The sequence below is a fragment of the Chlorocebus sabaeus genome, chromosome 15, assembly GCF_047675955.1.
Source record: "Chlorocebus sabaeus isolate Y175 chromosome 15, mChlSab1.0.hap1, whole genome shotgun sequence".
Lineage (NCBI taxonomy): Eukaryota > Metazoa > Chordata > Mammalia > Primates > Cercopithecidae > Chlorocebus > Chlorocebus sabaeus.
Genome location: NC_132918.1, coordinates 35,448,631 through 35,471,478, shown reverse-complemented (window position 1 = coordinate 35,471,478; position 22,848 = coordinate 35,448,631). Strand labels below are relative to the sequence as shown.

General features: G+C 42.2%; 1 protein-coding gene across 9 annotated transcripts in view; it reads right to left on the bottom strand.

Moving 5' to 3' along the window:
• PLCH1 (phospholipase C eta 1) overlaps positions 1–22,848 on the bottom strand; it is a 268,796-nt gene that overhangs the window by 27,453 nt on the left and 218,495 nt on the right. For all 9 annotated transcript variants that reach the window (XM_073023500.1, XM_073023499.1, XM_008008632.3 and 6 more), the window contains 2 exons: positions 11,302–11,409; positions 2,168–2,329 (listed from right to left, as the gene is read on the bottom strand). In XM_073023500.1, the coding sequence (XP_072879601.1) occupies positions 2,168–2,329; positions 11,302–11,409 (270 nt within the window). The remainder of the gene's footprint in view (positions 1–2,167; positions 2,330–11,301; positions 11,410–22,848) is intronic.

The window sequence follows — 22,848 nt, the reverse complement described above, 5'->3', positions numbered from 1 at the left end:
TCTACGTAAAATGGGGAAGAGCAAGTGTACTATGGCCAAGAAAACAGCCAACACGAAAGCCATGTGGTAAGAGCATGGTGCCAGGAAATGTGGCAAGTGGAGGTATGCACGTGTGGACTTATACACATGCACACTCTGTGCGTGTCACCGCTAGGAGCCAGAACAGGAAGGAAGGATCTTATGGGCTATTATCTCTGAATCCGAGCTTTATCCTCCAAACTATGAGGATCCCTGAGATGGTTGAAAACAGGAGAATGACATGACCCGATGCACATTTCTGAACTATCACTATGGCAGTGGTGTGAATGAGACATTAAGCAGGGCAGCTGAGAGCTTAGGAACTTGTTAAGGTTATCCAGGCAGCAGTAGTTCAGATATAAAGAAAGCAGCAGATTCCAGAACTCTTAAGAACCATTTCCTGTGACTACTAAGTTCTTCCAGCCTGAAGGTGAATTTCATTTTTATTTTTCTTCAGGGTTCCGCAGGAAAAAGACAGTACAAATAGAAATGAATTCTGCACTGTTGATTGACGGTCCAGAAAAGTAGAAGCTGGAGTGACGTGCTGCCCAGAGCCACACTCAGCACATTCTCAGCTTTGGATTTCAACCGACACATGTATCTGGTACAGATGGACTCGTCTCAACAGTAACTTGCCTTTGCTTGCCGAGTGAACTGAAACCATATTTTAAAAACATAGCAGTGTTAAAAAACCTCAAAAATAAGTAAAAAGGAGATGAGTTTTGCTACACTACCTCTCTAAAATTTTCGGTTCTCTTACCATTTTACCTGATGGAGAAATGGTCATTAGGATCTCTTTAATGAATAGCAAAAGAGAGACGGGCTTAATTTGTTTCTTCCAGAATATCCAAGCCTTATGGTTTGCATTTCCAATTAGATAATCTAGGATGGGGCAAAGACTTCTCCAAACACATAAGGGAAGTAACTGGCCCAGATGAGCCAATGAGAGTTCACTAAGGACAAGAAGCAGAATCAAGATAGGCTAAACAAGTCTGATCTTACAGGTACTTCTGGTGTTGAAAATAAATGGCTGGAGGCGAGGAGAGTGAGAAGATTGTTGCTATTTATAGAAATTATTAAGAAAATCCAGAATTATATGATAAACTATAAGGGCAGTAATGCTGTAATTGACCTTTTGGTTGTCTCCCCAGTATTCCATCTGCCCCCTAACATGCAGTTTGAGAGGCGCTAACCTCGACAAGAGCTTCAGAGGTAAGTTCTCACTGGCATTAGCAAGCTATTATGATCCTATACTCTGGCCAAGTACTGTTTCAGGAAGGACACTTACCCATGGCCACTGTGATTAGTTTAGGGGTAGGCACATGAACTAGGCAACTCTCGTTTGTTAGTTGGGGCAAATATGCTCTCTCAATCTCTCTGGATATGGACCAAGAAACACATAGCTCATGGGCCTGTTGGCAGTCATCTCGCAACTATCATGGACAGCTGATGGACAGGAGAACCAGACTTGAGATGACACTGATAGCATGATAGGTAGAGCAAAAAGATAGGTCTACGATGACACCACTGAGCCTCTGGATTAAACCCACCCCATAGGCCATTCTGCAAATAAATTTGCTGCTTATCAAACCCAACATCTTCTTCATCATTGAAGCCATTTTGAATTAGGATTTCTATGTTTAGAAACTAAATGGGCCTGAGGAACAGCCTAGCAATTGGATGGCTAGACTCGTGTAGGGTCCAGAGGGCAACCATCAATGCAGAGTGATCACTTAGGATCCAAGGGCGATCACCCCCATATGATCTTCCTTCTGCCTGAGGAGCTGTCAGCCCTGGAAGACAGGTGGTAGTAGCAGGGAAGGCAGACATCTAATGAATGTGGAGAGGTGGGAGGGCAAGGGACACAGGGGCCTGGAACTTCTTCCCTCACCTGAGCATGCAGATGATTCTGAAAACACTCAGCTTTGTCCTGCGGGTCCAAGTGGAGCAGTATTTGAGTCATTTCTACCTCCACCCAATCCACTTTTAACTATTTCTCATATCATTTTGGAATAGGAGATGTTCATTTCTCAAGCAAAATGAGGACAGAAATAGAAGATTGGAGGAGCATTTCACAAATGATTAGAAACAAAGTATGAGATGCTTTCTTTTTCCTGTTGAAGGATAAGTACAAGAGGGAATCAGATACCTGCTTCAGGTGTGCATTTAAGCCTTCATGCGTGGCCTTCAATAGTGCCCTCACTGTGAAACTATCAGGATCTTCTTTATCTCGAATTTGAGATTCTTTTAACAGTGACTCCAGCTTTTTCCTTATGAAAGATTCCACCTGATGCTCAGTGGTCCCATTATTCTGCAAAGAATTAAGTAATACAAATGATTTCCTTAAGAAACACATTGAATTAGAATATACCACAGTTACTTCTATAATTTCACTGTCTCTCAATTACTTGTAAGTAATTAAGCTCAAGCTCATTGTACCATCTCGGTCTTCCCTCCTCCACAAATCCTATAAGAATAAGGATTACTATTTATTAAGAACTAATTCTCTGCCAGCTACTCTTCATGTGACTGTATTCAATCCTCAGGAACCTTGTAAGTATTATTATCATTTTCATTTCAGTGATATGGAATCCAATGCTTAGAGAGAAATCAAGTAAATTGCTCAAGGTTACATAGCTAGCAAATAACCGAAGCAGGATTCAAACTCAGGACTCCAAAGCCCTTCCCACTATGCTTATGCTATTTGATGCTTTTAACAGATAAAAGGCCAGGGAAAGTTTTTGGAAACTAAGTTTTCTAAACCTACATAAGTAAATTAGAACAAAAATATGCTATTAAAATAAAACTACTTTTTTCACTGAGGAGAAAAGAATGCTATGGAAATTTCCGGAGTTGAGGATTATTGTGAGATACATTTCCTGCCTATTTCCAATCCCACTGTATGGTTAGGGGGAACCTCAATAATTGCCTCAGCCATGATTTGTCATTACAATAACTTTAAGATCACAACGAATTTCAAGGGGGTTGGATATCAGAGCTACGACCTGTCCAGCTGGTGACTCACAGAATTTTGAGGTGATCATGGGATATAGATTCTCTCAAAGCCCTGCTTAGCACAGCTTTTCAGCCACTTGTTCTGCTTGAAACCAATGGCCCCAGCCTCCGTTCACAGCTCTTCTGCTCTTCCAGTGCGTCTATCTCTCCCTGTTTCCAATACCTTTCCCTAAATTCTTCAACCACTTGCTGAAGACCAACCCACCCAAAGGGAGGAAAGGAGTACTCCTTGACAAGAACAATTCCTACATTCTTCACCAGAAATTTAAGGCTGTTCTTCCATTGGCAAATCTGTTTCTAAGAGGTCATTATATGTCAACTCTGCATAATGGGTAGCTTTCCAATAATGCATTCATTTTCACAAAATCCTGTAAGAACAAAGCAATTATAAATGCCCTAAGGAAAAATTTCAAAAATCTACACCAGGATAGGTTATTGAATTTCCCTGTATCACTATCACATGCATTAATATCTTTAGCAAGCCCAATTAACGAGGCACAGCACTTCCCTGGAGACCTCTAGGTCCAGAAGGAGATGCAAGGATGAAAAAGAGTTGGCTCTAACATCATAAGAGAACACCCTCCTGTCATGCTAGAAAAGACATGTCCCCAAATATTCTACCCTGGTCTACAATGATGCCTACAAAAGCACAGACAACCAATACAACAGAGTTTCTGATAAGGAACACAGCATTACTGCCTGAGTGACTGAGAAGGCCCCAAAAAAGAGGTGGGAATTGATCAGAGCTCTCAATGTAACTGAGATTTCAACAGTGATGGAAAGAAGGGCTTTCCTGCCAACCACAGTTCTAGCAAAGGATTTACATGAATTAAGAATGTTCTGTAAATGCAAAGAACACATGAGTTTTCCTAGAGTTCATAGGGTATGGTAGTGGCAGATAAAGAACTTTGGAGAGTGGAGGGACTTGAAAGCAAGAGGTATGGAGCTGCTAAGAGAGTCTGAGTGAACAAGTCCTTGTGTAGCAACTCTAGAAACAATATTAATCTGGCAGCGTGTGCCAAAAGAGGAAGTGTGTCTGCAGATGAAACATCAGGCACACTGGGCCCCACTGCAGGAACTGAGTGCCCAGGATAATGTGCTGGGGGTAGTTAACAAAGTTGAGAGATAATTTGGGAACAAAACTCATTTTGTATATTTAGAAAAAAAAACAACCATGTATTGAGCGTCTGCTGTGCCAGGTGAGAAGTATTGAAGAGAAATACCACCAACTGTCACAGAGCCCTCAGTGTCATGGAGAAGGCCAACACATCCCTGGATAATTACACAAGCAGGAACAAGTAGAGTGACAGGTGTGAGGGGTAGCATATGCACACAGAGGAGGCGCACCTTGTGCCTAGGGGAATTGGGGGACACTTCCAGGAGCACAAGAAACCTGAGTCAAGCCTTAAAAGATGAGTATATTAGTTTCCTGTGACTTGGCCGGGTGCCATGGCTCATGTGTCTCTAATCCCAGCACTGTGGGAGACCAAACTGGGAGGATCGCTTGAGCCCAGGAGTTTGAGAACAGCCTGGGCAATATAGTGAGACCCTGTCTCTACAAAAATTTACAAAATTAGCTGGGCATGGTGGCACACACCTGTAGTCCTAGCTACTTGGGAGGCTGAGGTGGAAGGATCCCGTGAGCCCAAGAGTTTGAGGCAGCAGTAAGCTATGATCATGCCACTTCACTCCAGCCTGGGTCACAGAGCGAAGCCCTGTCTCTAAAAAATAATAATAAAATAAAATAAAGTTTCCTGTGACCAATATAACAAATTACTACAAACTTGGTATCTTAAAACAATAGAAATGTACTTATTTTCTCACACATCTGGAGGCCAAAAGTATGAAATCTAGGTGTTGGCAGGGCTACACTCCCTCTGAAAGCTCTAGGGCAGGATCCTTCTTTGTCTCTTCCAGCTTAGGATAGCCCCATGTATTCCTCAGCTTGTGGCAGTATCACTCCAATTTCTGCCTGTGTCTTTATATGGTCTTCTCATGCATGTCTCATCCATCTGTTTGTGTCTTCTCTTCCTATGAGGACACTTATCACTGGATTTAGGGCCTACATGGTTAACCCAGGATTATATTATCTTGAAGTCCTTAACTTAATTATATCTGCAAAGACCCTTTTTTCCAAATAAGCTCACATACACAGGTACCAGGCATTAAGACTTGAACCTATCTTTCAGTGGCCACAAATCAACCCACTGTCATGACTAAGAGCTGATCATCTGGCAAAGAGTAGGGGGACAGCATTTCAATGTGAGGAAAAGCACGGAGAAAACAAAAAGTATCAAAAGAACCAGTAATCATATGAGCAAGGAGAGAAGAGCCACAGGGAAATATAGAAAAAGCAACTAAGATTGTACCCAGTAGGCCCCCTTTATGCATGGGAGATACATCAAAAAATCCTCATTGGATGCTGAAAGCAATGGATATTCCTGACCCCTATGTATGCTATATTTTTTCCCACATAGTAATGGTTGGATACACTGGACACAGGGATGATTCACATCCCAGGTGGGGTGGAGTAGACAGTGCAAGATTTCATCACACTTCTCAGAATGGTACACAATTCACAACTTACAAACTGTTTATTCATAGAATTTTTCATTCAATATTTTGGGCCATGATTGACTGCAGGAAGCAAACCCACAAATAAGGGGGAGACTGTATTGTACTAAGGCTTCCTTCTAAACCACTGTCATGTAAAGATACTTCATTTGAGCTGCTGAACCCCATTTAAGGCAAACACTAGGTTAGCCAATTCTTTCTCGTAATGACACAGGCAGAAAGGTTCAACCACTCAACCAAACACACGTGCCTATGAAAATGGCTGAATTGCAGCTCGAACCTCCTAAGACTTCCCATTCAAGACTGTGTCTATTTTTCCATACAATGTGGCAGCTATCCCTCTTACATTGTTACAGAAAAAGAGAAATTCTTGAGTCAAAGTAACCACATATAGGTTCATATTTTAAAAAGCCATTATTTCTATCATGAATCCAGGGAAATACATCATCACAATCCCTCTGGGAAAAACAATTTCACTTAAGGTCAAAAGCAAATCCAAGAAAAGAACTCCACATCTCTAACCCCCAACGCATTTGATCAAGACCCAGGGCCCAATGGAGTGTGCATTTGTTGAGAGGACAAAAAAAAAGAAAGCATGTAAGAGCACCTAGGGTATCCAGTGTCATACAGAATGCTCCAAATGAGCATCCATTTCCTTCCCTCACTCAGGGCCTCACAAAGAGGCAGAGACTTTAAGGAGAAGATCTGTGGCCATGACACCAAGTCACTTTCACTGTCAGCAAGGCAAGGCTCAAAATACAAAGCCAAAGCCGACCCAGATCTGGTAAAATAATGAATGCTTAACACAAAGGCTATGATTATTTACTTCACATCCTCCAAACACTGGGAGCTGCTAAAGGAATCATATCTCTGCCTGTTGATCTTTTTCTTCTCTGTGATTTACAGCACAAGAAAATTGGCAGCTGTGAAGAACAAATAAATGTGTGGCTGAGGTTTCATTAATATATTATCATTCGGCCCTGGAATCCAATAGCACTACCGAAAGGAAGCTAAGACAGACACTTGACCTCGAGACCTACCAGGCACCATGCAGCTGCAGCAGGGACCACAGCTGAAAGCCATAGGTATCTTGGTCTTTTGTTCTCTGGGCCAGTGGGCGAGGAAGGACGCTGCAGCTGGGGGCCAGGAGAGAGCAGTCATTTCATATGGTGGGTAGTTTCCACCAGAGAAGTAATCAGAGTTCTCTAGGTCCTTTTTTGAGAGATAAGTCTGATCCAGGAATCCCTCTACCACAAGTAAATACATTAAACACATTCTCATTTTGTCTCCAGCACGAAGCTAAATCATTGCTGAATACTCAGAAGGATGCCCCAAACGACGACCATCATTCCAGACTGGAAAGATCCAGGAAAGGGGAGAAATTGGGTGCTGCTCCTTGAAAGGGACCTTCCAAATAGTGGGCTCTACCTGGACTACACATTGCCAGCACCAGTGGAGTGCTCAGAAATCCCAGGCCATGCCCCAGACCCATGTAGTAGAATCCCTGGGCCAAGACCCAGACACTGGGGTTTTTAAAAGCTACCCATCATACCAAAGCGTGGCCCAAGTTGAGGACCTTTGCTTTAAAAAAACAAAACAAAACAAAAAAGCAAAAAAGTTGAGGACCTTTGCTTTGCTTAAAAAAAAAAGGGGGGGGGGGAGGGAAAAAACTAAAAACTGAAGTATTTCAACATCCCCCCCATTTTTTTTTTCCTGTGGCTAAAGTCCAAAGATGGGAAGAATAATATATTGCTGGCTTTTCTGAGTGCCTCACTGCTTTCCAAGCTGTAAGACCTGAAGGTCTCAGCTGAAGAACAGCTGCTTCTCAGCCATTCAAGCCTGTGTGTTTACTCCTGTCCTCTACCGTCACCTGCCTGCTCCTGTAGCTCACTTAACAACACATTCTTCTGTTCAAGGATCAGTCATATCCATGTATTAGAAACAACTAGGATCTTCCAGGGAGATTCCAAGTCACCTTTATCATTCCCTACCTCTTGTTGCCAGGATGTACTAGTATGCCCAGCACCTGGGCTTTTTGACCCAATGAACGCTTTCCAATAGCAAGACCTTGCAACCTCAAGAGGTAACTCATTCTGTCTTTGAGTGCTGATATGTTTTAAACAAACAAGATTCACAATCCTTCTTAGGACAGCTCAAAGCATAAAAGGAATGACTTAGGAAAAAAGATGAGGGAGGAAAATGATTAAAATGTTTAGTGAGAGAGATACACATGCAGTCTGAATAATGGTTTTAGAGTGTAAGACAAAAATTGCTACATGTCACTGCACTAGGACTCCTTTAGAACTTGCTGGAAGGCTTGGTGTTTATGGGATGAGCTTTATGTAGGAGATATAGAGCTAATGTTTATGCCCGAGAATCTGGCTAAACAGATTTAGAGAACACAAGAAAAAAGATACTGCATAACTCATCAGAAGCAGAAAAAAATTAATGAAGTTGAAATACAGAGGTGGAAAGTGTGTAGAGCATGCTGACATTAGAAGATCCATAAAGATGAATAATAGTGACTTCGCCTCACAGAATCAAATCTGTTAGACTACTACTTTGGTTGAAAGGAAGTCGTCCTCTGTGTCTCTGCGTTGTATGATTCTTGGGTCACCGAACACACTGGCTTTACCTTGTGGCTTATTGTGGCTTACCCATTATAAGCCAGATTTTCTCTATGGCTGGAGCCACAGTATGGCTTAAACTGCTTGCTTAAAAGTAACAGGAGTCTTGTCCTCCTGTTCTGCTTCTAACTCCAGGGTGGCACTGGGAGAGCCTCAAATCCCGCTTCTGGCCTTTGCACTTGGGGTTCTTTCTGCCTGGAACATTCCTCCTCAGGTATCAGCATGACTAACTCTTCACTTCTTTCAGGCCGTTGTTCAAATGCATCTTCCCTGTGAGGCCTTTCCTGGACATCCCATCTAAAACTTCAATAGATCCCTTACATATACACAGCATAAGTGTGCACACACGCACACAGACACACACACCCTTCTTTCCTTTAGCACTGATCACTGTCTAGTACACTATATATTTTACTTATTTGTCTTGTTTCTTGTCTATCCTCATCATCTCCCAATGATGTGTAAACTTCACGAAGGCAATGATTTTTGTCTATTTTGTTACTGACATATCATCCAGTACCTACAACATGATGAGCACATGTCCAACAGGAGATGTTTAATAAAAGTTTATTGAATGTGCAGATGAATCTTATATGACCTCATGAGAGTTGGTGTTCCAGTGTAAATGAATGCAAAGTTAAAATGTCTATTCATTGCAATAACTCAGATATAACTTATAAATCTAACCACATTCTCTCAACTTAAAACCGAGGTTAAAAGCTTCCTCTCAGATAATTATTGGTTCACATAAACTATCCAAAGTACACCCTCTTTTGCAGAAATATGATCAGATATTCAGTTTATCAGGGAATTTATTATAAATTCCCTAGTCAGATAGGGCATTTGAGCCCTCTGCCAACAATAGGACTATAAATGGTCTGATTACAAGATAACACTTTGGTTTTCTAAACACAGCATTGCCTTTTCTCAGAAGAGCTCAAAAATAGCAAAAAACAATTTGAAATATTTCTCCAATATTTCTTCAATGTTGATTTATTTATTTTCTCTTCTAAAATATAACAAAGAGATGCCTGTAAACTTACAGTTAAGGTGTTCTACTTTCACTTAGGGCCACACCAAATAATTCAAATGAAAGATCATATCTAACTCCATGGAATCACGTTCTAAACCATCTCCTGATGTGAGTGTCCAGAAATCAACTACTCTTAGTAAAGAAAAGAGGAATCTAGTTGGATACTTCACAGGTGAAATTATTTATTTGTTCCCATAAGACTACAGCTTACTATTTTTGCATAATCACATATATTGAACTTAGGAAGTTGGAGAGCTCACTGGAGAAGAAAAATGAAATAGCTAAGTGAATAATGATAGATCTACACTACGGCTGGCAACCAAGAGATCTAGAAAACAAGATGCAAAATGATAAAAATCAGAGACAAAAACCTGGTTTATAAAGTAATGCTAAAAACTAAGGCTAAATTATTCATAATCATAAATAACTATAAAAAATAAATACCTAGAAGAGAAAAAAGCAACTATTTAAAATATTAACTGTATAATGACATAGCATAGTTTTCAAACATGTAAATCTATTGAGATTTTCTGTAACCATAGCCCTATTAATTAATGGTATTTAATTTTGCTAACATAAACTATTAAAAGGCAAGAGAAGAATACAGATGGTAACTTTTCCTTTTCACTTCAAGCTGAATCTTCTCCATTTAGCCCATTTAAAGGGCATTAAAGCCAAGAAAGAAGTGTCTACTGAGACTTCAGCTGTCATTAAACTCTTGTCTCCTTTGAAAATAATGCCAGCTCATTTTCACAACCACAGGAAAGGCATCACAGAATTATCTGAAGAGTTGGACTGTTGTTAACAATGTAATAACTGAATTCAGGGTAATGGTGTAAACTACAAGAATGTATACAAAATTTCTCGGTTTTTTTTTTCTTTTTCTTTTTTTAGAGGGCAGAAACATAGTCCTGATGTCTAGAGGACTAACCTTTTCTGTAGAAATAAAATTCTTTACCAAACTATCATCAGCGTGTGCTACTCTCAGGTTGCTGTGTGATTCTAGCAATCACATGAGTTATAGAAAGGAGCAATGAGGCACCTTTTTAAGTCTTATATTTCCCTCAGGTTTGAATTTCCCTTGGATCACCTAGCTAAATGATGCTTTTCTTTTCTTTTTTTCTTTTTTTTGACACGGAGTCTCGCTCTGTCGCCCAGGCTGGAGTGCAGTGGCGTAATCCTGGCTCACTGCAAACTCCTCCTCCTGGGTTCACGTCATTCTCCCACCTCAGCCTCCCGAGTAGCTGGGACTACAGGCGCCCACCACCACGTCTGGCTAATTTTTTTGTATTTTTAATAGAGACGGGGTTTCACCATGTTAGCCAGGATGGTCTCGATCTCCTGACCTTATGATCTGCCCGCCTCGGCCTCCCAAAGTGCTGGGATTACAGGCGTGAGCCACCGCACCCGGCCTCAATGATGCTTTTCTACAAAGGAGGCTCCTTCATCTAGAAAAGGGGGCTGACGCACCAAGCAAGTAACAAACTATTCTATGCCACTTTATTGAAGACTTGGCAAATTAAAGATTTAGCCAAGAGGTCCATGTCTGGAAGGGCTTGGAAATCCCTCTGGTTCAGGGTACATTTTCTTAAAGAGGGGATGGGCATCCCAGAGAAGCAGGCCCACATGCAGGTAGGGTTCCTCCAGCCAACCTTGACAGGGAGCATGGTGGGGCTGCTAGCATGAGGTAGGGAAGACAACGCTAAAGTAAAGCCAGCTTTTATTACCAAAGACAGTAACTTTTTCAACCACAATTTGATTTTTGAATCTGTAATAGGAAATTGATCCCTGGAGAGAGGGTTGAATGAATTAATCACTAAAATTCCTTTCAACACTCAGACACAAGAATCCTTGAATCATTCATTCAACAAACATTTGAGTGTCTGTGTGCCAGCAAACAAAGTAATTTTCAATGAATATCCTTTCTACACCACAGCCACCATAATTGTGAGGCCTCCAACACAGTAGCAACTTGGAACTCCATTGTAATACAGCATATCAAGGATAAAAAATATGGTCATGCCTGCAACTTACATAATGGAGCTTGAATTTGCACTCGTCTTCAATTTCATCTGCACTGTCCTCATCGGAAACTTCCCCTTCCTCTGCATCATCCCCAAGATGATAAGGCAACTTCTTACCCTGAAATGGAACAAAACATCCCCTTTAAAAATGAGAATAAATTCACAACAGCCAAAAGGTGGAAGTAACCCAAGCATCCACTGACGGATGAAAGGATAAACAAAATGTGTATGTACATTCAATGGAATCTTAGCCTTTAAGAAGAAGGAAATTCTGGTACATATTACAAAATGAATGAACTTTGAAGGTATTATGCTGATTGAAATAAGCTAGACATAAAAGGAAGTGTATTGTATGATTCCATTTACATCAGATTCATAGAGGCAGAAAGTAGAATGGTGATGGCCAAGGGCTGAAGGTAGGAGGGTATCGGGAGTTGTTGGTGAATGGGTATAGAGTTTCAGTTTTACAAGATGAAGAGTTTTGGAGACTGGCTGCACACAGTGGGAATGTATTTAATACTATTGAACACACTTTAAAAAGGGTTTATTGTATACATTTAAAAATAGTTAAGATGTTAGATTTTAGGTCACATGTAGTTTACTACAATTAAAAATCATTTTTGAAAAGTAAAAACTGAAAATAAAATATTGTATCATTAGCTAATCATTACTTCAGACTGACTAGAAAACAGACAGTTTGAATTAGGGGCAAAATAAGGGGGAGTAGAGATTTTCAAAAAAGGGAAGTCATCTTAGTTTCAATTAAGTAGAATTAATTAGAGCTACTATAGTTTAAAAAATCAAACCAGGCTTCTATTCAAGAATAGATGACTTGGAACCTGGAGCCAGGCGCAGTGGTTCACACCTGTAATCCCAGCACTTTGGGAGGCTGAGATGGGAGGATCACTTGACCCTAGGATTTCAACACCAGCTTGGGCAACAAAATGAGACTCTGTCTCTACAAAAAATCAAAAAATTTGCTTGGCATGGTAGCAGGTGCCTATGATTCCAGCTACACAGGAGGTTGAGGCAGAAAGATGACTTGAGACCAGGAGGTTGAGGCTGCAGTGAGTCATGTTTGTACTACTGCACTCCAACCTGGGTGACAAAATGAGAAACCCCCTCCACCAAAAAACAAGATGACTTGGCTGGGCATGATGGCTCATCCCTGTAATCCCAACACTCTGGGACGCCAAGGTAGGAGGACTGCTTGAAGCTAGGAGTTTGAGAACAGTTTGGGCAACATAGTAAGACCCCATCTCTACTTTTATTAAAAATTAAAAAATAGAATAGATGACCTATCACAATAACTACCACTCCATCCTATTATATACAACTGCTGTGGTGTGAATGTTGGTGTCCCCCAAAATCCATGTATTAGAACCTAATACCCCACCCATATGATAGTATTAAGAGGTGAGGCATTTGGGAAGTGATTAAGTCATGAGGGCTCCAACAAGCTCCCTTGCCCCTTCTGTCATGTGAGCACAAAAAGTAGGTACTATCCATGAGAATCAGGCCCTCACCAGATGCCAAATCTGCCATCACCTTAATCTTGGACTTCCCAGCATCTAGATCCAAGAGCAATGAATTCTGTTGTTTACAAGTTGCCCAGTCTAAGGTGGTTTTGTTATAGCAGAACAAAGGAACTATGACAACAACAAGCATGCTAATGTCCCTCAGAGCAGCTTGTTCACCTAAGCAGGTTACATGCCACCTTAACAATTATGCCTCACTTTGCATTTAGCAAGCCCCTCTTTCACAGACAATGCAGCGGGACTCCTGCCCAGCTTGAGCACCTCTCCCAGGACCAGGCCATTCCTGACTTACTCAACAACACACTTTAAAAAGGAGGGGCTTTTTGACAGGGAACATTCTTACAAGATATTAAGACAATTAAGTTACAGAATTATATATACAATATTATCTCAGTGATTTAAAAAAACAGCGGAAAAGTCTAAAAATAAATATGGTCAATTGTTAAGGGTAATTATCTCTTTGTAACAGCGCTACAAGTGAACTTTACATTTTCCTTTCCTGCATTTCTCAAATTACATTCAGAAACAGCAAATATAAACTAAAAAGGATAGCAGGGGGTAAGGCCCAGGGGTCTGAGAAAAGCTTCAAGGGCAGCCATCTGTATTAGTAAGGCTTCTTACTACAAGCAGAAAGGAATATTTATTACCAAAATACTGAATCGCTTCCAGAATCAGAGGGTGGGAGGTGGGGCAGAACCAGGCTTTGAGGCTAAGAGGGCAAGGCCACTGTAGTAGGCAGCCTGTAAATCATAGTACAAATGTCTCCTGTCTCAGTATTCACACCCTTCTGCAATCCCTTCCCTTTGAGAGTGACCTGGACCTAGTGCCCCACTTCTAATGAACTGAGTACAGCAAAAGCGATGGAAGGTCACTTCTGAGATCAGGTTATAGAAACATTATACCTGCTTGCTTGCTTCCCCACACTTCTCTCCTTTCCGGGAGCTCTCTCTCTCTTTATCTCTCTCTCTCTGTCTCTCTCTCTCTCTGTCTCTCTCTCTCTCTCTGTCTCTCTCTTTATCTCTCTCTCTCTCTCTCTCTTTCACACACACACACACACACACACACACACACACGTGTTGTGAGCTGTGCTATGGAGAGACCCACATGGCAGGGAAGTAAGAGAGGCCTCAGTAGTCAACAGCCTGAAAGGAACTGAAATGTGCCAACAACAGCCACTAAAGTAATCTCGGAAGCAGAGCTTCCCTCAGTCCAGCCGTGAGATGACTGCAGCCCCAGAGGACACCTTCATTACAGCCTCAAGAGAGACCCTGAGCAGAGGACCCAGCTAAGCCACATCCAGGTTCCTGACCTACAGGGACGGTGGGAATATTCAATGTTTTAAGCTGCCAAATGTTGGGGTAATTTGCTATGCAGCAATAGACACCTAACATAAGCACCAACCAAAATCACAGGGCAGAACAAATTCACTGAAGATAGCATCTCCAACACAACTAAGCACAGAGACAGTGGCTTTCACTCCATCATCCACACAATGGACATCAGGACTACTGCCAGAAGTGCTGCCATGGGCCCTAAAGGAAGCTGCCAGCATGTCCACCCCACTCCCTCCACCCCCAGGATGGGTTCGACTTGGTCCCACTTTCCTACTATAGTTTCTGCTTCAATGTCTGGGACATGTTCACTTGATTGGTGGCTTCTAGATGGGGTGCCCACATCCTAGTCCTAAGAAAGGCTGCAAAAGCAAACTCTGAGCTCCTCTAAGGGAATCCCTTAAAACATAGGGATGGAAACTTCCTTAAACATGGAAGGATGTTCACATGCCTGACAGCCAAAATAACGATACATTTATAAATATCATCCCAGGCTGATCTCTAAACTCAGGTTTCAGTGACTTTTAGTATTCCTGCTCTCCACACCACTATTACCTCTTTCAGAATTCTGGATCCCCTCTTACCCACTTCCTACCTCCGCAGGGCTACCAGCTTAGTCGGATGTTCGGAGAAATGTCTTTCCCAGTTTTCCCACACCTTCCTTGATACCCAAAGCTCTTGACTTGACAGTTTCAAAGCTGGATAAACCATTTATGTAATGAAAGCATAATCTATATTAAGAATCTAAACAATTGGGATTTAGGCAAATATTTTCTTCAACTTACAGAAGGGAATTTGCAAGATTAAAAAGTTGGGGCCGGCCAGGCACAGTGGCTCAAACCTGTAACCCCAGCACTTTGGTAGTCCAAGGGAAGTCGGCGGATCACCTGAGGTCAGGAGTTCTAGGCCAGCCTGGGCAACATGGTAAAACCCCGTCTCTACTAAAAATACAAAAATTAGCGAGGTGGTGAGCCCTGTAATCCCGACTACTCGGGAGGCTGAGGCAGGAGAATCGCTTGAACCTGGGAGGCAGAGGTTGCAGGGTGCCAAGATCGTCCCACTGCACTCCAGCCTGGGTGACAGAGTGAGACTCCATTTCAAAAAAAAAAAAAAAGTTAGGGCCAGGCATAGTGGCTCATACCTGTAATCCCAGAACGTTGGGAGGCCGAGGCGGGCAGATCACTTGACATCAGGAGTTCAAGACCAGCCTGGCCAACATGGCGAAACCACATTTGTACTAAAAATACAAAAATTAGCCAGGCGTGGTGGCAGGCACCTGCAATCCCAGCTATTCAGGAGGCTGAGGCAGGAGAATGGCTTGAACCCAGGAGGCAGAGGTTGCAGTGAGCCGAGATCGCACCATTGCACTCCAGCCTGGGAGACAGAGTGAGATGATCTCCTCAACAACAACAACAAAAAAGTTGGGATCTAATTTGTGTATCATTAATAACAAGGCAGCTCAGAATCAAAGCATTTATTTCTGTATATTATTTCAGGTCCTATTGATACAGAAAGCTCCTAAAAATCAGTTTATTTCTCTATTTTTCTTTACTTTAGGAACATTTGTAGGGTAGTTATAATATAGCAGCACCAGAAACAAGGTACTCAATTAGGAGGTGACCAGACATATTCAGAAACAAGATATCAAGATATCATCTTTCTTCGTTCATTCAGAATCTGCTTTGTTTTAGGTACCATGGCAGACAGCAAGATGAAACTGTACACAAGACATTTAAAAGGTAATGGTAGCCATTCCCTCTTTTGAAACAGCATAAAATAGCATGAAAACCAATATATGTTTTTAAATGTTCTACAGAATAGAAATAAATATGAAAAATAACATCACCAAGAAAAGAATAATAATAATCCCCAACTGATACACATCACTGACAGCATTGACTAGAAAGGAAAATGTAACTGTGAGGAGCAGGTGGTGCTGAGCCGGTAAGGACACAGAACTAAGCTTCAACTCCCCTTCATCTGAGGGTGGCGTGAGGTGAGGGAACAAAAAGAAGAAGCTGCCTCTCAGAGTATTCATAAGACACGTTAATTTTCAATCTTTTAAAAATCTAATTAAAAGACCCTGCATTATCAGAGCCCTATTTTTGGTCAGCTTTTTCCAGGCTGGCAAATATTTTATCCAGGCAGATAGGGAAGAAACAAAGCAAAGGAACATTGTTTTTCAAGGCCCCTTTTCAATGGTGTTACTCCAAAGGAAAATTATAAAATAAATTTAGATAGCACTTTATGTGGCTTAACTAATTTAACTGTGGTCCCATATTGATGTAAATGAAGAATGATCCAGGTATCTTCCAGAGGTCCCTTTCTGATCTACATATATTTCATGCAGCAGTTACACTCTAGAATTAATTTGTCTATGGTATATGGAAATATTGCTAGAGACTGGATTGGAAGCATGGTCACCTCTCGGCTTCAAAATATCTGGCTGCACAGCCCCAGGAGAATGGAGACAACTCTGTGATTCACATCTGTAAAAGCAGGACACTTGGACCACACAGCTAAAGTTATTTCAGCAAAAAGAGTCTATGGAACATTACTATTTGTTATTTTTTTCTCATAAGCAATGTTTTATTTATAGGCATACCTTAAAATTATTATGAATGTGGTTTCAGGTCACTGCAATAAAATGACTATCACAATAAAGAGAGGCACACGGATTTTTTGGTCTCCCAGTGAATATAAAAGTTACAATTATGCTATACTGTAGCCTATTAAGTGTGCGATAGTATTATGTCTTAAAAAAGTATATACCTTAATTTAAAAATATTTAATGCTATAAACAGCTAATGATCATCTGAACCTTTGGCAAATTGTAGTCATTTTGCTGGCGGAGGGTCTTGTTTCAGTGTGGATAGCTGCTGACTGATCAGGGTGGTTGTTGCTGAAGGTTTGGTGACTGTGGCAATTTGCTTCTTTTTTGTTTTGTTTTGAGATAGAGTTTCGCTCTTGTTGCCCAGGCTGGAGTGCAATGGTGTGACCTCGGCTCACTGAAACCTCGCCCCCCAGGATTCAAGCGATTCTCCTGCCTCAGCCTCCCACATAGCTGGGATTACAGGCATGCACCACCAGGCCCAGCTAATTTTGTATTTTTTTAGTAGAGATGGGGTTTTACCATGTTGGTCAGGCTGGTGTCGAACTCCTGACCTCAAGTGATCCACCCGCCTTGGCCTCCCAAAGCGCTAGGATTACAGGCATAAGCCACCGCACCTGGCCGGCAATTTCTTAAATGGGACAAAAATTAAGTTTGCTCCATTGATTGACTCTTCCTTTCACAAAAGATTTATCTGCAGCATGTGATTCTGTTTAATAGCATTTTACCTACAGTAGAACTTCTGGCAAAATTGGAATAAACACTCTCAATCCTTCCTGTTGCTTTATCAACTAAGGTTTTGTACACCTCAAGAACCCACTTGCTTTGCTTATTCATATAAGTAATTCCTCATGTATTCAAGTTTGATCATGAGATTTGAGATTGCAAGATTGCAGCAATTAAGCCACATCTTCAGGCTCCACTTCTTTTTTTTTTTTTTTTTTTTTTTTTAGATGGAGTCTCACTCTGTCACCCAGGCTGGAGTGCAGTGGTGTGATCTCAGCTCACTGCAAGCTCTACCTCCCAGGTTCACACCATTCTCCTGCCTCAGCCTCCTGAGTAGCTGGGACTACAGGCGCCCACCACCGCACCCGGCTAATTTTTTTGTATTTTTAGTAGAGTCGGGGTTTCACCGTATAAGCCAGGCTGGTCTCGATCTCCTCACTTCATGATCTGCCCACCTTGGCCTCCCACAGGCTCCACTTCTAATTCTAGTTCTCTTGTTATTTCTAACACATCTACAGTGATTTTCTCCACTGAAGTCTTGAACCCCTCAAAGTCATCCATCAAGATTGGAATCTTCTTCTTCTAAACTCCTGCTAATAATAATCTGTTGACCTCCTCAAAAAATCGCAAATGTTCTTAATGGCATTTAGAATGGTGAATCCTTTCTAGAAGGTTTTCAATTTAGTTTGCCCAGACTTATCAAAGAAATCACTATTTATGGCAGTTATAGGCTTACAAAGTATGTTTCTTAAGTAATAAGACTTGAAAGTCAAAATTATACATAGAACAATGAGCTACAGAATAGATGTTGTGTAGCAGGCATGAAAACAACATGAATCTACTTAAACATCTCATTAGAGTTCTTGGGTGACCAGGTGCATTGTCAAGGAGCAGTAATATTTTGAAAGGAATCTTTTTTCCTGAACAGTAGGTCTCAACAGTGGGCTTAAAACATTCAGTAAACCATGCTGTAAAAACATGTGCTGTCATGTGACATTTTTATTCCATTTATACAGTGCAGGCAGAGTAGATTTAACATAATTCTTAAGGGCCGTAGGGGACGAAAAATGAGCCCTGGCTTCAACTTAAAGTCATTAGCTGCATTAGCCCCTAACAAGAGACTCGGTCTGTTCTTGACGCTTTGAAGGCAAGCATTTACTTCTCTCCAGCTATTAAAGTCCCAGATGGCATCTTCTCCCAATATAAGACTGTTTTGCTTATATTGAAAATCTGTTGTTTAGGCTGGGCACAGTGGCTTACGCCTGTAATCCCAGCACTTTGGAAGGCCAAGACAGGCAAATCACCTGAGGCCAGGAGTTCGAGACCAGCCTGACCAACATGGTGAAACCCATCTCTACTAAAAATACAAAAATTAGCTGGGTGTGGTAGCATGTGCCTGTATTCCCAGCTACTTGGGAAGCTGAGGCAGGAGAATCACTTGAACCCAGGAGGTAGAGGTTGTAGTGAGCCGAGATTGCACCACTGCACTCTAACCTGGGTGACAGAGTGATACTCCATCTCCAAAAACAAAAAGAAATCTGTTTAGTGTAGCCACTTTCATCAATTATCTTAGCTAGATCTTCTAGATCCCTTGCTGCAGCTTCTCCCCCAGCACTTGCTGCTTCACCTTGCACTTTTATATTATGGAGATGGATTCTTGCCTTAATCCTCATATACCAAACTCTGCTAGCCCCAAACTTTTCTTCTGCAGTTTTCTCACCTCTCTCAGCCTTCACAAAATTGAAGAGAGTTAAGGCCTTGCTCTGGATTGGGCTTTGGCTTAAGGGAATGTTATAGCTGGTTTGATCATTTATTCAGACAACTCAAACTTTCTCTCTATCAGCAATAAGTTAAGACTATTTTGCTTTCCTATCATTTGTGTGTTCACTGAAGTAGCACTTTCAATTTTCTTCAAGAACTTTTCTTTTGCATTCACAAAATGGCTAACTCTTGGGTATAAGAGGCCCAGCTTTCAGCCTGTCTTTTCTTTTAACACGTTTTCCTCACTAAGTTTAATCATTTGTAGTTTTTGATTGAAAGTGAGAGACATGTGGAGATGCCAGAGTAAAATGGCAGCTAGGAGGCAGGACTAACTTGCAGCCCCCACTTGGACAATGGAACAGCATGTGGAGACTCGCATCGTGAACTTGTGCTACAAGAACTACTGCAGGAACACACCAGGAAAACCGAAAGAATTCACAGACCCTTTGAAGGAAGCAGACTGCTGTTCCAAGCTCTGTGAGACAGCTGAAAAACTGTGAGTGGCCAAAGTGTGAGGGAGTAAGATCCACCCTCGAACATACATCCTCACTGGGGAACCTGAAAGTCTAGATCACAGGTGGTATGGTTTAGCTGTGTCCCCACCCAAATCTCATCTTGAATTGTAATCCCCATATTACCCACGTAACTAGGGAGAAACCTGGTGGGAGGTGATTGGACTATGGGGGCGGATACTCCATGCTGTTTTTGTGATAGTGAGTGAGTTCTCACAGGATCTGATGACTTTTTAAAGAGCTCTTCCCACTTCGCTGCTTACTCTTCTCTCTCCTGCAATCTTATGAAGAAGGTGACTGCTTCCTCTTCACCTTCTGCCATGATTGTAAGTTTCATGAAGCCTCCTAGCCATGCTTCCTGCTAAGCCTGAGAAACTTTGAGTCAATTAAAACTCTTTCCTCTATAATTACCCAGTCTCAGGTATTTCTTTATAGCAGTGTGAAAACAGACTGATAGAGTAGATTGGTACTGCAGAGAGTTGGGTACTGCTATAAAGACACTTGAAAATGTGGAATTGACTTTGGAACTAGGTAACAGACGGAGGTTGGAACAGTTTGGAGGACTCAGAAGATAGGAAGATGTGGGAAAGTTTGAAGCGTCCTAGAGACTTGTTGAATGGTTTTGACCAAAATGCTCATAGTGATGTGAACAATGAAGTCCAGGCTGAGGTGGTCTCATATGGAGATGAGGAACTTTTTGGGAACCAGAGCAAAGGTCACTCTTGCTATGCTTTAACAAAGGTCACTCTTGCTATGCTTTAGCAAAGAGACTGGTGGTGCCCCTGCCCTAGAGATCTGTGAAACTTTGAACTTGAGAGAGATGATCTGAAATTTGAACTTATGTTTAAAAGGGAAGCACAGCATAAAAGTTTTGGAAAATTTGCAGCCTGATGATGCGATAAAAAAAGAAAAATCCAGCTGGGCATGGTGGATCATGCCTGTAATCTCAGCACTTTGGGATGGCAAGGCGGGTGGATTACCTGAGGTCAGGAGTTTGAGACCAGCCTGACCAACATAGTGAAACCCTGTCTCTACTAAAAGTACAAAATTTGCCGGGCATGGTGGCACATGCCTGTAATCCCAGCTACTTGGGAGGTTGAGGCAGAAGAATTGCTTGAACTCAGGAGGCGGAGGTTGTAGTGAGCTGAGATCATGCCATTGCACTCCAGCCTCGGCAACAAGAGCGAAACTCCATCTCAAAAAAAGAAAGAAAAGAAAAACCCATTTTCTGGGGAGAAATTCAAGCTGGCTGCAAAAATTTGCATGAGTTAAAAGGAGCTGAATGTTAGTCACCAAGACAATGGGGTAAATGTCTACAGGACAAGTCAGTGACCTTCATGGCAGCCCCTCCCATCACAGACGGAGAGGCCTAGGTAGAAAAAATGGTTTCGTGGGCCAGGCCCAGGGCCCTGCTACTGCTCTGTGCAGCCTTGGGACTTGGCACCCTACATCCTAGCCATGGTTAAAAGGGGCCAACATACAGCTCAGGCTATTGCTTCAAAGGGTGTAAGCTCCAAGACTTGGAAGTTTCCACATGGTGTTGGACCTGCAGGTGCACAGAAGACAAGAACTGAGGTTTGGGAACCTCTGCCTAGATTTCAGAGGATGTAGGGAAACACCTGGATGCCTAGGCAGAAGTATGCTGCAGGGGTGGAGCCCTGAAGGCAGTGTGGAAGAGAAATGTGGAGTTGGAGCCCCCACACAAAATTCCCACTGGACCACTGTCTAGCAAAGCTGTGAAAAGAGGGCCACCGTCCTCCAGACCCCATAATGATAGATCCACTGACAGCTTGCACTGTGTGCCTGGAAAGGCTGAAGACGCTCAATGCCAGCCTGTGAAATCAGGTGGGAGGGGTGTTGTACCCTGCAAAGCCACAAGAGTAGAGCCACCCAAGACCATAGGAGCCTACCTCTTGCATCAGTGTGACCTGGATCTGAGACATAGAATCAAAGGAGATTATATTGGAGCTTTAAGATTTAATGAGTGCCCTGTTGGATTTCGACTTGCATGGAGCCTGTAGCTCCTTTGTTTTGGCCGATTTCTCCCTTTTGGAATGGGAGCATTTATCCAATGCCTGTACCCCCATTGTATCTTCGAAGTAACTAACTTGCTCTTGATTTTACAGGCTCCTAGGCAGAAGGGACTTCCCTTGTCTCAGATGAGACTTTGGACTTGGACATTTGGGTTAAGGCTGGAAAGAGTTAAGACTCTGGGGGACTGTTGGAAAGGCATGATTGTGTTTTGAAATGTGAGGACATGAGATTTGGGAGCGGCCAGGAGCAAAATGATATGGTTTGGCTGTGTTCCCACCCCAGTATCATCTTGAATCATAATCCTCATAATACCCACATTTCTTGGGAGAGAGCTGGTGGGAGGTAATTGGATCATGGGGGCAGTTTCCCCGTGCTGTTCTCATGATAGTGAGTTCTTATGAGATCTGATGGTTTTATAAGAGGCTCTTCTCCCTTCACTGTTCACCCTTCTGTCTCCTGCCACCTTGTGAAGAAGGTGCCTGCTTCCTCTTTGCCTTCTGCCATGATTGTAAGTTTCATGAGGCCTCCTAGACAGGCTTCCTGTTAAGCCTGTGAAACTGCAAGTCAGTTAAACCTCTTTCCTTTATAATTACTCTGTGTCAGGTATTTATTTATAGCAGTATGACAACAGACTAATAAAATGAGAGAAGGGTTTGACCTTACCAAGAGCTGAAACAAATTTAGAAAGCTGAGCAAAATATAGAGGTAGAAGCAACAGCAGGAAGAGACCTGTGGGTACTCCCAGTACCCAGGGAAACCACTTCTGACTTTGTCTCACGGGGGTCTTTAGGGAGGCTACCAGTGGAATTGGGGAAGGAATACAGGGAGAAGGAAACTTTGAGATGAACTTTGTAATAATTACAACCAAGCATAAACATGTATGGGGGCAGTGACGGGAGCTAACAGGAAGTGCAGATGTGAGCACAGAGGCCATGGCAGGTAGGGAGGGGTGGAGCCTGAAAGTCCTGCTTGCTTTCTCAGTGGGGAGGCTTGTAGCCTGGGGCAAGATCTCAGCTCTGCTCACGAGCTGCCTGGAGATAAACT